The 14485-nt window shown below is 44.1% G+C and overlaps 1 protein-coding gene across 1 annotated transcript in view; it reads left to right on the plus strand.

Moving 5' to 3' along the window:
• Positions 1–429: 429 nt before the first annotated feature.
• CDK19 (cyclin dependent kinase 19) overlaps positions 430–14485 on the plus strand; it is a 130693-nt gene continuing 116637 nt past the window's right edge. The window contains exon 1 of the mRNA XM_075268151.1: positions 430–690. Coding sequence (XP_075124252.1) covers positions 563–690 — 128 coding nt within the window. The 5' untranslated portion in view covers positions 430–562. The remainder of the gene's footprint in view (positions 691–14485) is intronic.

Genomic DNA, 14485 nt, shown 5'->3' on the forward strand with positions numbered 1-14485 from the left:
ACAGCTTCCAGGTTATCTGACAGGCTATGGCTTCAAATAGGTGATGGGGACACAGAAAGATGGTGTGGTAACGGCTGCGTTGCTTCAGTGTCTTCATTCTTAGCATTTGTTTGGGGTCTAATGACTATGGAGTAGCCAAGCACTTTCTAACCTTATTGGACCCACTTTGTATTTTTGTTTATGTACTCCTTCTAGTGCTTGTGACATTACTGCCATTATTACTAGCTAGGTCCTAGCTTAGGCTGCTGAGGCCAGAGAGGTGCTATTCTCTGCTAGTCACGCAGGTGCTCGCCCTGGCACACACGGTGACCCGCCGTTCCCGCCCAACATACAAGACGCCAAGGCTGTGGGCGGGCAGTAACCCATTGTATCCGAGAGCCTAGTTCACTGAAAGAGAAAGTAAAGACAGGGGGCGCTGTGCCTGCAAAAGTACATGGCATGCGTCTATGTGTGCAGGAGAAGAAGGAAAACAAGGAAATGGTGGAGGGAGAGCTGCCTAGTGATTCCATGCTAGCCCCGGCGGCCGCGCATTGATGGGTTAAACACTGCTCGGCCGAGGAGGATGGATTACGAGTTTAAGAGCAAGCTGTCTGCAGAGCGGGAGCGGGTGGAGGATCTCTTTGAATATGAAGGTTGCAAAGTGGGTCGTGGTACCTACGGGCATGTTTACAAAGCCAAGAGGAAAGATGGGTAAGTGGCACACGGGTGGGAGGCAGGGCAGAGGGGCGTGTGTATACATTGTCAGCACAAGTGAGTGTGTGGGGGACAGGACGTGTCCTCCTCAGTGTACACTCAGACATCCGTGCTCTTTGTGTGTGGGGGTACAGACATGTATGTATGCGGGGGGCGGCTGCTGCTGTCAGCTTATTGATGGGGATGTTGTGCAGCTGTACTTGTGTGTTCACTGTTTTGTAGCTCCCTCCTCCTTCTCCTCCTCTGCACACGCCCGGGATGCTGCTGAACTTGTGTTGGGGGAGGGGGGAGGCTAAGCTACAAATGTTTATGTTGGGGTAAGCCAGCCTTGTGGGCCGCCTCCTTGGTCCTCCCTCCCCTTCTCCCTCCTTGAAATACCTCCACAGCTCGGTAGTATTCGTGTGACCGCAGCCTCTCCTCAGTAGTATTGGTGGGGTCGTGTCATGGAAGCTCAGAGCCTGACACACCTGGGGACGCCATACAGACACTCCTAGACATTGGAGCGCTTCTCTTTGTAGTTGGCTTGCTGCATACAGTGTGGATTGCATAGCCTTGTTCAGTCTAGTCAGTGGTACAAGTGAATTGCTGTTTTGGCATTTGTCAATGGAAAATATACTGCAAAAAACTAGTAACTTTATAAGTACATTACTGGGATTGGCTGTGAGTGAGGGAATGCTCTATATAAGCTGCCTACACAAATCTATAGGCTCCAGAGCTGATACATCATAGCATTTATTTATATAGTGTCTGTATATTCCATAGCGCTTACAGAGGTATTGCCGACACCATCCCATATTGGGCTTACAGTACGTCTTTGGAGTGTGGGAAGAAACCCAAGCAAACTCGGGGAGAACCTGCAAACCCCTTGGCTGGATTCAAACCTAGGACTCCAGTGCTGCAAGGCAACAGTGCTAGCCACTGGGCCACTATTCTGGTCATAAGGTTGCATTTATTCGTAGAATGGCACTTCATAAAGGAAGAAAACAAATAGTTACTTCTGCGCAATTCATCTCATGGCTGTTATACTTGTATGGTAAAATGTATAGGTGTAGTGTTTCCCTAAGTTACAGTCAGATAGCAGCCACCACTGTATTGCTGAATGGCAGCGGCCCAATTCATTGCACACTTCTGGGAATCTACAGCGCAAGCGCTATTACACTAGGCCTGGGTTTCCATTCTTTGGGTCTGCTTAGGGACCAGAAGAATGGAAACCTATTCCATTAAAAAAAAAACAGTTACTTGTGGACCCTATAGACCAGTGATGGCGAACCTATGGCACGCGTGCCAGAGAGGGCACGCAGAGCCCTCCATGCTGGCACGCGTGCGGTCGCCCGGATCGCTCACCAACAGGGAATCCGGTACAGGATTCCCCGTTGATGAGCGATCACTGCCTTCAGTTGTATGTGCAAATGCACATACAGCTGAAAGCTGTCAGGGTAGGCCGCGGATCGCGCGACCGCGGCCTACACTGGCTGCAGAGTTTGACCTCTGCCCCGACGCGGCGCGATGACGTCATCAGCGCCGCCAGTGACAAGAAGGTGGATGCCGGCGGCTCTTCAGGGGTGAGTATGAGAGTGGCTCACTGTGTATATGATGTTGGGGGGAGCGCTTATAATACTTGGTGGGGTGTATGATACTGGGGGGGGAGTGTATAATACTGGGGGGGCTTATAAAACTGGGTGGGGTGTATAATACTGGGGGGAGTGTATAATACTGGGGGGGGCTTATAATACTGGGGGGGCTTATAATACTGGGGTGGCTTATAATACTGGGGGGTGTACTAAAGAGCATATAATACTGGGGGGGGGGGGGGGGCTATTTATAAGCACACAATACTGTGTGTGGATGCCACTGTGGAGCATATAATCCTGTGGGGGGGGGGACACCTACTGCGGAGCATATAACACTGGGGGGCTACTGTGGTACTGTGGAGAATATAATATTGTGTGGTGGGCCCACTGCAGGGCATATAATACTGTCTGGGGTCCCCTCACTATTTATATCACACAGTATCTGTTTTATAGCAGACGTGATATTAGTACAGGATGTAAGAATATTACACGGTAACTATAAAACAGATCCTGTGCGATGTAAATAGTGAAAATTAATTGTTCAAAGTACCAAATGCCGAGACCTTTACATTTCAGTACAACGTTGTTTGTATTATTGAAAGCTCTGTAAAGCCCCACATGACTGTAATTTTTGGTCAGTAACTGTCCGCAATTGTGGATCCGCATAGTATTAAGTCTATATTGTCGTGTTGGCACTCCGCAAAAATTTTGTGGGTTTTGGGTTGCAGTTTGGGCACTCGGTCTCTAAAAGGTTCGCCATCACTGCTATAGACTATAATGGGGTCCACTGGGTTTCAGTCCAGTTTCCGCCTGAAAAATGCAGCGTGAAAAGTCCTGATTGCGGAATTGGAATTCCTGAGCAGAGATCAGGCGCAGGTGTGAACCTAGCCTTACTTGAACGGAGCATGGAGTTTGCTACAAAATTTAATCTGTGCAGAGAGCGTTTGGACTTTATTCTTCATACTGATCACCTATCCATAGGATGGGGCTGCAGTTCTGCTTCAGTTAGGACCCCCACGGATTTTAGACTGTTGACCTAGCCTTTGCATGGCATGTCAACATTGGACATGTCTGCTGCTGATTTCCTTAAACGCCAGCATGTTAAAAATTGCCAGAAATCGAGTTTTGGGGTTTTTTTTCTTAATTTTTTTTTTTTTTGCAAGAAAATTAATTTTGCGTTTTCCACATTTCAGAAGTAGAAACCGAAAAACCTGCAGCATAAATTCCCTTGACAAATGACTGCCTATTAGCAATAAAGGGGCATTCACACGCTGTAACGTGTGAATGCCCTCCAATGGGAGGCTTTTTAACCCATTGATTTCAATGTGTTACGCTCGCTAAACGGAACCCATTGAAGTCAATGGGATTCTGTTTTGCAGCGCTGATTCTGACACGAGTTTACGTGTCAGAATCAATGCCGCGTTACATCATGTGAATGCCCCCTAAATTTTTTCACGAAGAGAAAAAAGCCAGCATCTCTCTGAAGTTAGCTAAAATGTAACTTTAAATTCATCAAAAAAGTAAAAAATATACAATTACACTCACCGGCCACTTTATTAGGTACACCATGCTAGTAACGGGTTGGACCCCCTTTTGCCTTCAGAACTGCCTCAATTCTTTGTGGCATAGATTCAACAAGGTTCTGGAAGCATTCCTCAGAGATTTTGGTCCATATTGACATGATGGCATCACACAGTTGCCGCAATTTGTCGGCTGCACATCCATGATGCGAATCTCCCGTTCCACCACATCCCAAAGATGCTCTATTGGATTGAGATCTGGTGACTGTGGAGGCCATTGGAGTACAGTGAACTCATTGCCATGTTCAAGAAACCAGTCTGAGATGATTCCAGCTTTATGACATGGCGCATTATCCTGCTGAAAGTAGCCATCAGATGTTGGGTACATTGTGGTCATAAAGGGATGGACATGGTCAGCAACAATACTCAGGTAGGCTTTGGCGTTGCAACGATGCTCAATTGGTACCAAGGGGCCCAAAGAGTGCCAAGAAAATATTCCCCACACCATGACACCACCACCACCAGCCTGAACCGTTGATACAAGGCAGGATGGATCCATGCTTTCATGTTGTTGACGCCAAATTCTGACCCTACCATCCGAATGTCGCAGCAGAAATCGAGACTCATCAGACCAGGCAACGTTTTTCCAATCTTCAATTGTCCAATTTCGATGAGCTTGTGCAAATTGTAGCCTCAGTTTCCTGTTCTTAGCTGAAAGGAGTGGCACCCGGTGTGGTCTTCTGCTGCTGTAGCCCATCTGCCTCAAAGTTCGACGTACTGTGCGTTCAGAGATGCTCTTCTGGCTACCTTGGTTGTAACGGGTGGCTATTTGAGTCACTTTTGCCTTTCTATCAGCTCGAACCAGTCTGGCCATTCTCCTCTGACTTCTGGCATCAACAACGCATTTCCGCCCACAGAACTGCCGCTCACTGGATGTTTTTTCTTTTTCGGACCATTCTCTGTAAACCCTAGAGATGGTTGTGCGTGAAAATCCCAGTAGATCAGCAGTTTCTGAAATACTCAGACCAGCCCTTCTGGCACCAACAACCATGCCACGTTCAAAGGCACTTAAATCACCTTTCTTCCCCATACTGATGCTCGGTTTGAACTGCAGGAGATTGTCTTGACCATGTCTACATGCCTAAATGCACTGAGTTGCCACCATGTGATTGGCTGATTAGAAATTAAGTGTTAACGAGCAGTTGGACAGGTGTACCTAATAAAGTGGCCGGTGAGTGTATATATTATTGGCAATAAATACCTTTGTTTTCCACTTGCTGTAAATGGAATTAAAGGGGTTGTTCCGGATCTGAATATATTTCATGTTGATGATTTATTCTCAAGATAGGTCATTGTTATCCAACCAGTTGGTGTCCGACACTTGGCCCGCACGACGATCAGCTGATGTAGCCACCAGAAGCCATATATACGGTATATTACTGGGGCATTTATCCAAGGATTTATTCTGAATGTCATAATTGGAATCTGGCACAGTTCCCCACCCTATTCCCCAATTCTGGGGCAATTGATATCCAATTTAGAGGGGGTTAGCTTTCCTCCGGATTGTCACTTCGTCGGCTTGTGCCTTTTTCTTTCTTTTTTTTTTTTTTTTTTTTTATCTTTTCAACTCTCTCAATAACATACTGCTATGTAAACAGGATTAAGTAGAAATCTCATAACCTTTAAAACATTAAAGGTTAATAAACTTAGTTTAAAAAATGCAAAAGTACAGTACTACATGCTAAGTATAGAGTTTGTAAGTGACTGTTCTCACAGACTTTGAGCTTTGACTTTAGTAGATCCCTTGCCAGAAAACAAACCATTGAATAACGATCACAGAGTGATATGGTAACTGGGATAACAGTAATTATGTAATGTAATGAACTGTGTTGATTGATAAAGATGTATTCATTTGCTGATGCAATATTAGTGTTCTAACACATACATAGTATTAATCAGGTCAGCATGGAAAATCCCCTACAGCTACTTTTTCACGTTAGTAGAGTTATGTTAGCTACTAGCTGGAGGACCCAGCTTCGCACGGGAATATTTCATTTTTGTTTGTGTAGTGGCCCCATAAGAATCGGCCAGTTTTGTACTGGTCTATTTTGTCGCTGTTGTCTGTAACATGCCTTGTCAAATTGAAGATGTGCTTGGGACTGGTGAGGGTTTTCATTAGCTTGAGCAGCAGCCCTGTGTTTTGCTGCAAGAATCCTGCATCCAACTGCAGTTTTCTTTTTTGGAGGCATGAGTAGTTTAAATACGTTTCAATTTCTTAGAATGCTGACATCCAGTATGGCAGTCAGGATACAGTAGGTACAGTCTATATATGTGTGTTATTATGGAAACCTGGTAAATGAAATGTGAAGTGGTATTGGCTGATACACTTCATACTACTGAATATTTAAGGACCTGCAAACTGCTATTGACTAATACAGGTCCTAATTTGCTTGGTTGCTATGGGGAAAAAAACAGCCTGGTATAAAGCTGTGTGTATGTCAACATTGAAGAACCTGCAAGTATACATTGGTACATAAGCATGATCTGATCATATGTATCTCAGATATCATATCATTGGATATCTGAGATCTTTGGATATCATTGAAAAACCAGCGATCGGTTGTTATGGAAGCCTGGAGTAAAGCTATGTGTATGTGACCCTTGTGTAACAGTGTAATCCACAGCCCCTTGCCCCTTTAAAACTGACCTACAGCAGTGAAGAAAAATGGCTGGGTAAAGCTGTGTGCATGTGGACCCCTCCCCCGAACGGACTACTGAACGTATTGGCAAGCGGTGTGCAGTGAAAGCACACGGACCCCATAGACACTAATGGGGTCTGTGTGCTTTCCGCACGAGTCATGCGGACAGGAAAGTAGATTGTGAACTACTTTTCTTTCCACATGTTCTGTGTGGAAAGCACACAGACCCCATTATAGTCTATAGGATTCGTGTGCTTTCACTGCACACCACTTGCCAATGCGTTAGGTAGTCTGTTCTGGGGGGGGTCCCCATGTGGACTCCCCCAAACGGATTACCGACGCAGATGTGAACTAGGTCTAAGGACCTGCGAGCTTCTATTGGCTGATAAAGTGACATGTGACCATGTATATGGCAGTTTGAATATGAGTGAAAGACTTTCAGGCTTCTATTGGCTAATGCTGGTCATTTTTTTGGGGGGAATCCTGTATTTGAGGAATGATACGTCCTAGACAGCTAAGACCTTCCCATACACCTAATGTACCTGTGTGCCAAATTTGGTGAAGATCAGTCTAGTTGTTTGGTCGCACAAAAAGAACAGACAGATAGAAACTCTATATATATATATATATATATATATATATATATATATATATATATATATATATATATCTCTCCCTATCTTATAAAAATGAATTCTTGTCTGTCTGTCTGTCTGTCTGTACTCTAATGCGAACCAAACGACTGGACCGATCTTCACCAAATTTGGCACACAGGTACATTAGGTGTATGGGAAGGTCTTAGGTCAACACAGTGCCCCCCCCTTAGCCAATACAAACCTGCAAGTTTTTCACTCATATTCCAACTGCAATACACACGGTCACTCCACATGCACAATACAACACTGATATCCAAACTGAGATACACGCATCAGAGGATTAGATACACAGATCAGCACACAGTATCACATGCCAGAGGATTAGATACACGGGTCTGCACACAGTCCCACACACCAGAGGATTAAATACACAGTTCCACACACTGAAGGATTTGATACGTGCATTTGCACACGGTTTCACATGCCGAAGGATTAGATACAGGCGTCTACACACAGTTCCACACTCCAGAGGATTAGATACGTGCGTCTGCACACATTTGTACACGCCATAGGATTAGATAAACGCGTCTGCACACAGTTCCACATTCCAGAGGATTAGACATGCGCGTCTGCACACAGTTCCACATTCCAGAGGATTAGATACGCGCATCTGCACACAGTTGTACATGCCATAGGATTAGATACACGCGTCTGCACACAGTACCACATGCAGTAGGATTAGATACGCACGTCTACACATAGTTCCACACGCCAAAGGATTAGATATGCACGTCTGCACACAGTACCACATGGGGGAGGATTAGATACGCGCATCTACACACAGTACCACATGCCATAGGATTAGATACGCACATCTGCACACAGTACCACATGCCGGGGGATTGGATACACGCGTCTACACACAGTTCCACACGCCGTAGGATTAGATACGCGCCTCTTCACACAATACCATACAGGGGAGGATTAGATACACGTGTCTTCACACAGTTGTACATGCCATAGGATTAGATACACGGGTCTGCACACAGTCCCACACACCAGAGGATTAAATACGCACTTCTGCACACAGTACCACATGCCATAGGATTAGATACGTGCGCCTGCACACGGTTCCACATGCCGAAGCATTAGATACAGGCGTCTACACACAGTTCCACACTCCAGAGGATTAGATACACAGATCAGCACACAGTATCACACGCCAGAGGATTAGATACTCGGGTCTCCACACAGTCCCACACACCAGAGGATTAAATACGCATTTTTGCACACAGTTCCACAGACTGAAGGATTTGATACACGCGTCTGCACACGGTTCCACATGCCGAAGGATTAGATACAGGCGTCTACACACAGTTCCACACTCCAGAGCATTAGATACGTGCGTCTGCACACATTTGTACACGCCATAGGATTAGATACACGCGTCTGCACAGAGTACCACATGCCGTAGGATTAGATACACGCGTCTACACACAGTTCCACATTCCAGAGGATTAGATACGCGCGTCTGCACACAGTTGTACACGCCATAGGATTAGATACACGTGTCTGCAGACAGTACCACATGCAGTAGGATTAGATACGCGCGTCTACACATAGTTCCACACGCCAAAGGATTAGATACGCGCCTCTTCACACAATACCACAAGCCAGAGAATTAGATACGCGTCTCAGCACACAGTATCACACAGGGGAGGATTAGATACGCGCATCTACACACAGTACCACATGCCAGGGGATTGGATACACGCCTCTACACACAGTTCCACACGCCGTAGGATTACATACGCGCCTCTTCACACAATACCACACGGGAGGATTAGATACACGTGTCTTCACACAGTTGTACACGCCATAGGATTAGATACATGCGTCTGCACGCAGTACCACATGCCGTAGGATTAGATACGTGCGTCTACACACAATACCACATGCCGTAGGATTAGATACACGTGTCTACACACAGTTCCAGATGCCGTAGGATTAGATACGCGCCTCTTCACACAATACCACACAGGGGAGGATTAAATACGTGCATCTGCACACAGTACCACACGCCAGAGGATAAGATAAGCGCGTCTGCACACAGTACCAAATTCCGTAGGATAAGATACGCACGTCTGCACACAGTACCACATGCCGTAGGATTAGATACCCACATCTACACACAGTTCCACATGCCGTAGGATTAGATACGCGCCTCTTCACACAATACCACACAGAGGAGGATTAGATACGTGCATCTGCACACAGTACCACATGCCAGAGTATTAGATACGCGCATCTGCACACAGTACCGCACGCCAGAGTCATTAGATATGCGCGTCTGTACACAGTTTCACTTACTGGAGGATTAGATACACGCCTCTTCACACAATACCGCACGGGGAGGATTAGATATGTGCATCTGCAAACAGTACCACACCAACAAGGATTGGATACTTGCATCTAAACACAGTACTACATGGGGAAGGATTAGATACAGCTTTACTCCAGGTATCCATAACAACTGATCACAGGTTTTTCACTGACATCCAAAATGAGATACACATAATCACATGACGCTTATGGACATACACACAAACCACATACAAAATACACCAGTGCAAAATTGGACAATTCTTATGGGGCCACTACACAAACATAAAATGTAATATACCCGTGCGAAGCCGGGTCCTCCCTCTAGTATATATATATATATATGATGGCACCTGGGGTGGACAGACTGCAGAAGGTTACCTAAACACGTAGGTGCATATATGCCCATATTGTGTTATAAAACATTTAATAAATACAAATTGGGGCAAATCTATGTTGCTTTTTTTTTTTTTTTTTTTTACTGTTTTTCAACTCAGGTACTAAAGCATTTGCTCACTCAAGTTGTAATGGTCTAAGTCTGCTCAGTAAATTATAGGCCTCAGCAGTTATCTCTTGACATAAAGCACGTCACAGTAGTCACATGGCATTTGTGAAGAGGTCACTGCTGAGGCCTGTAATTGGCTGCAAAGTCACCCAACATAAATTGGATGTCACTGGTGATGTCAGAGAACCTGTATACAGACAAACAGATTTCTGGAAACTGAGGACCAGGGAGAGGTGACTAATGGTTTGTTCTATTTAATGGCCCCTAAGCAGCACTACTAAATAATAGAAATACAGTCCTATGAAAAAGTTTGGGCACCCCTATTAATCTTAATCATTTTTAGTTCTAAATATTTTGGTATTTGCAACAGCCATTTCAGTTTGATATATCTAATAACTGATGGACACAGTAATATTTCAGGATTGAAATGAGGTTTATTGTACTAACAGAAAATGCGCAATATGCATTAAACCAAAATTTGACCGGTGCAAAAGTATGGGCACCTCAACAGAAAAGTGACCATTAATATTTAGTACATCCTCCTTTTGCAAAGATAACAGCCTCTAGTCGCTTCCTGTAGCTTTTAATCAGTTCCTGGATCCTGGATAAAGGTATTTTGGACAAACAATTCAAGTTCAGTTAAGTTAGATGGTCGCCGAGCATGGACTGCCCGCTTCAAATCATCCCACAGATGTTCAATGATATTCAGGTCTGGGGACTGGGATGGCCATTCCAGAACATTGTAATTGTTCCTCTGCATGAATGCCTGAGGATTTGGAGCGGTGTTTTGGATCATTGTCTTGCTGAAATATCCATCCCCGGCGTAACTTCAACTTCGTCACTGATTCTTGAACATTATTCTCAAGAATCTGCTGATACTGAGTGGAATCCATGCGACCCTCAACTTTAACAAGATTCCCGATGCCGGCATTGGCCACACAGCCCCAAAGCATGATGGAACCTCCACCAAATTTTACAGTGGGTAGCATGTGTTTTTCTTGGAATGCTGTTTCTTTTTGGACGACATGCATAACGCCTTTTTTTATAACCAAACAACTCAATTTTTGTTTCCAAAATGAAGCTGCCTTGTCCAAATGTGCTTTTTCATACCTCAGGCAACTCTATTTGTGGCGTACGTGCAGAAACGGCTTCTTTCTCATCACTCTCCCATACAGCTTCTATTTGTGCAAAGTGCGCTGTATAGTTGACCGATGCACAGTGACACCATCTGCAGCAAGATGATGCTGCAGCTCTTTGGAGGTGGTCTGTGGATTGTGCTTGACTGTTCTCACCATTCTTCTTCTCTGCCTTTCTGATATTTTTCTTGGCCTGCCACTTCTGGGCTTAACAAGAACTGTCCCTGTGGTCTTCCATTTCCTTACTATGTTCCTCACAGTGGAAACTGACAGGTTAAATCTCTGAGACAACGTTTTGTATCCTTCCCCTGAACAACTATGTTGAACAATCTTTGTTTTCAGATCATTTGAGAGCGGGCTGTCCATGTTCGGCGACCATCAAACTTAACTGAACTTGAATTGTTTTGTAGAAAGAAATGGTCCAAAATACCTTCATCCAGGATCCAGGAACTGATTAAAAGCTACAGGAAGCAACTAGAGGCTGTTATCTTTGCAAAAGGAGGATCTACTAAATATTAATGTCACTTTTCTGTTGAGGTGCCCATATTTTTGCACCGGTCAAATTTTGGTTTAATGCATATTGCGCATTTTCTGTTAGTACAATAAACTTCATTTCAATCCTGAAATATTACTGTGTCCATCAGTTATTAGATATATCAAACTGAAATGGCTGTTGCAAACACCAAAATATTTAGAACTAAAAATGATTAAGATTAATAGGGGTGCCCAAACTTTTTCATAGGACTGTATGAGTCAAACAAGCCATTTCAGGGAGAGTTAAGTTGATTAATCACCCAGCCCTAGTAGTGGGGGAGGGGGGCCTGGCTCCTAGTCAGCAAGACTAAGGCTCCACATCAACTTTGGCCATGACTCCTGATGCACAACTAAAGAGTGTCACCCTATGACTTGATCACTAAAATAAGTGAATGGAGTTGCATTGTGACCCCAAGTGTGTTGTGATTTCTAGTCACAAAAAGATTGAACACTGCTTAAATTTTTTATTTTGTTTTGTCACTGGAAGTCTCAACACCCTCAGGCAATGCAGGGTGACACGGCAATGTTTGTTTGCACAAAAGAAGAAGCAGCCAAATTTGTCATGTAGACCTAACCTTATGAGTGATATGAAGAGTTCCCTTAAAGAGAACCTGTCAGGTTGATTTGGGACACTAAACCACCCACAGGTCCTTATAGACCTGGGTTTTAGTGTCTCACAATCGGTCTGTTTTAAATCCATCCATGACCTTTAGGGTGCATGCACACTACGTAACGCCGGGCGTGTATGAGAGCCGTACACGCCGGCGTTACAGCAGGGCTGCCGAACACTTCCCATTCACTTCAATGGGAGCGCTCGTAAACGCCGCTGTTACGAGCGCTCCCATTGAAGTGAATGGGAAGTGTTCGGCAGTCTGCCGTAATGCCGGCGTGTACGGCTCTCATACACGCCCGGCGTTACGTAGTGTGCATGCACCCTTATACTTACCATGAGATGAGTCTGACTCTCATCGTGCTCCTCTCTGGTGCTCCCGGTGTGCTTGTAGTTCTTCATTGAAGCCAAGGACATACAACCTGGCTTAAAGGTTTTGTGCAGGATAAATCAACAATTTATAATTAAGTCCCCCATGCCTCCAACTTTCTAATATATCTTATATATATATATATATATATATATATATATATATATATATATATATATATATAAAAAATTTTTTTTTTTTTAATTTTACTATCTTCTATAGTTTTTCAGTAATATGTGTAGTGAGTGAGAGAGGGAAGGAAGCAAAGCATTATGGAAGTTGTAGGCTAGAAGCACATGAAACTACACCTTGTAAACAAATGCAGAAGATGCCAGGCGCTCCCAGTGAAACATAGAAATCAACTGAAAACACCGCTAAAGCTATTTGAGTGCACTCATTAATAGCACTAACAAACCTTTTTTTTAAAAAAAAAATAAATATATTTTTGCCCGGAAAACCCCTTTAAATTTGCTAGTGCTGGAGGTACAGAGCTGATGCATACACCTCTGACTTCAGTGAAGAACTGTGCTGGTGCGGGGAGTACAGCATCAGGGTACATATAAAGCTTTTATATTTTTATTTTGAGCACGAATGGCTTTATTACAGGGTGATTTGGGACACTAAATCCCCGGTCCATAAGGGTCTAGGAGTGGTTTAGTGTCTCAAATTGACCTGGAAGGTTCTCTTTAATAACTTTAAATTGTGGTGGGGAGGAGGGGGAAAGCATGCCATGGAGTGCTTGACACCGATTTCCATTAATCTGACAGCCTTGTGACTTGAGGGTGGGCGATACCCCTAACATATTCAGTGCTTGAATTGGGTTGAGCTTGGGCCCTTTGATATCACACATAACATTGAGTGATAACTTCAAAGCTACACTCACATCTTTCTCAATAATATTTTATTTATATAGCGCCAACATATTCTGTAGCACTTTATAAATCAGAGGACACTTGAACAATCAGTATGAGCCATCACAATGTGACAAAGAAATAAACATATCAAACAGTAGGAGTGAAGGCTCTGTTCACAAGAGCTTACATTCTATAAGGAGATATGGCTGTGTTGGTGAATCTATGGCACGTGCGCTGATCTTTAGACCCAGTCAATTTCATGCTGCACTGCACACCGCATGAGCCAAACACACCACAGACAGGTTTTTAGTGGGTACAGTTACCAAGTTGGGGGCAGAACAAAAAGAATCCTAACACTGACTGACACAGCACTCAGTGGCGATGCTCTTCTCTACAGCCCCTGGCCAGGGCAGTAACACTGTAATAGAAGAAAACTCCCTCTTTACTCAAAGATCCACATTTGAATAAAAATCTGCATCCCTGGAGCTATGAAACATAGGAAAAGTATAATTTCTGTTCTGCTAAGAGCATTTACAGCACTATGGGAAACCTGGGACAATGATAGACTCCCTTTAACGAAGCTCTACGTCCTCCCAGGGTAGCACTTCTGTAGCGGAGGATGTAGCTAATACGTCCTTCCTACTAATGCCAATATCTCAGGACTGGATGTGGCTATCTTGATAGTTTAAGATTAATTTTAAAGATAAGAATCTCATCTTTAAAATGAGACCAAGGTCTTCATAATAGTACTTATAGTTATGGAGCGATTCACTGTTGAAAACGCTATTTGGCATTGAGATCCAATTGCAGATATCAATTCCTCTACAGCGTTTTCAACAGTGAATGACTTCGGAACTTTAAGTGCTATCATGAAGACCTTAAAGAAGAGATTCTTATCTTTAAAATGAATCTTAAACCATCATGATAGCTCCATCCAGTCCTGAGATATAGGGCTCTAAACTGTCCCCCCTCCTGTCTAAGGAAGTTTGAGTTTTAGGTTCAAATGTGTTTTAGT

This window comes from Leptodactylus fuscus, chromosome 3, assembly GCF_031893055.1.
Source record: "Leptodactylus fuscus isolate aLepFus1 chromosome 3, aLepFus1.hap2, whole genome shotgun sequence".
Classification (NCBI taxonomy): Eukaryota; Metazoa; Chordata; class Amphibia; order Anura; family Leptodactylidae; genus Leptodactylus; species Leptodactylus fuscus.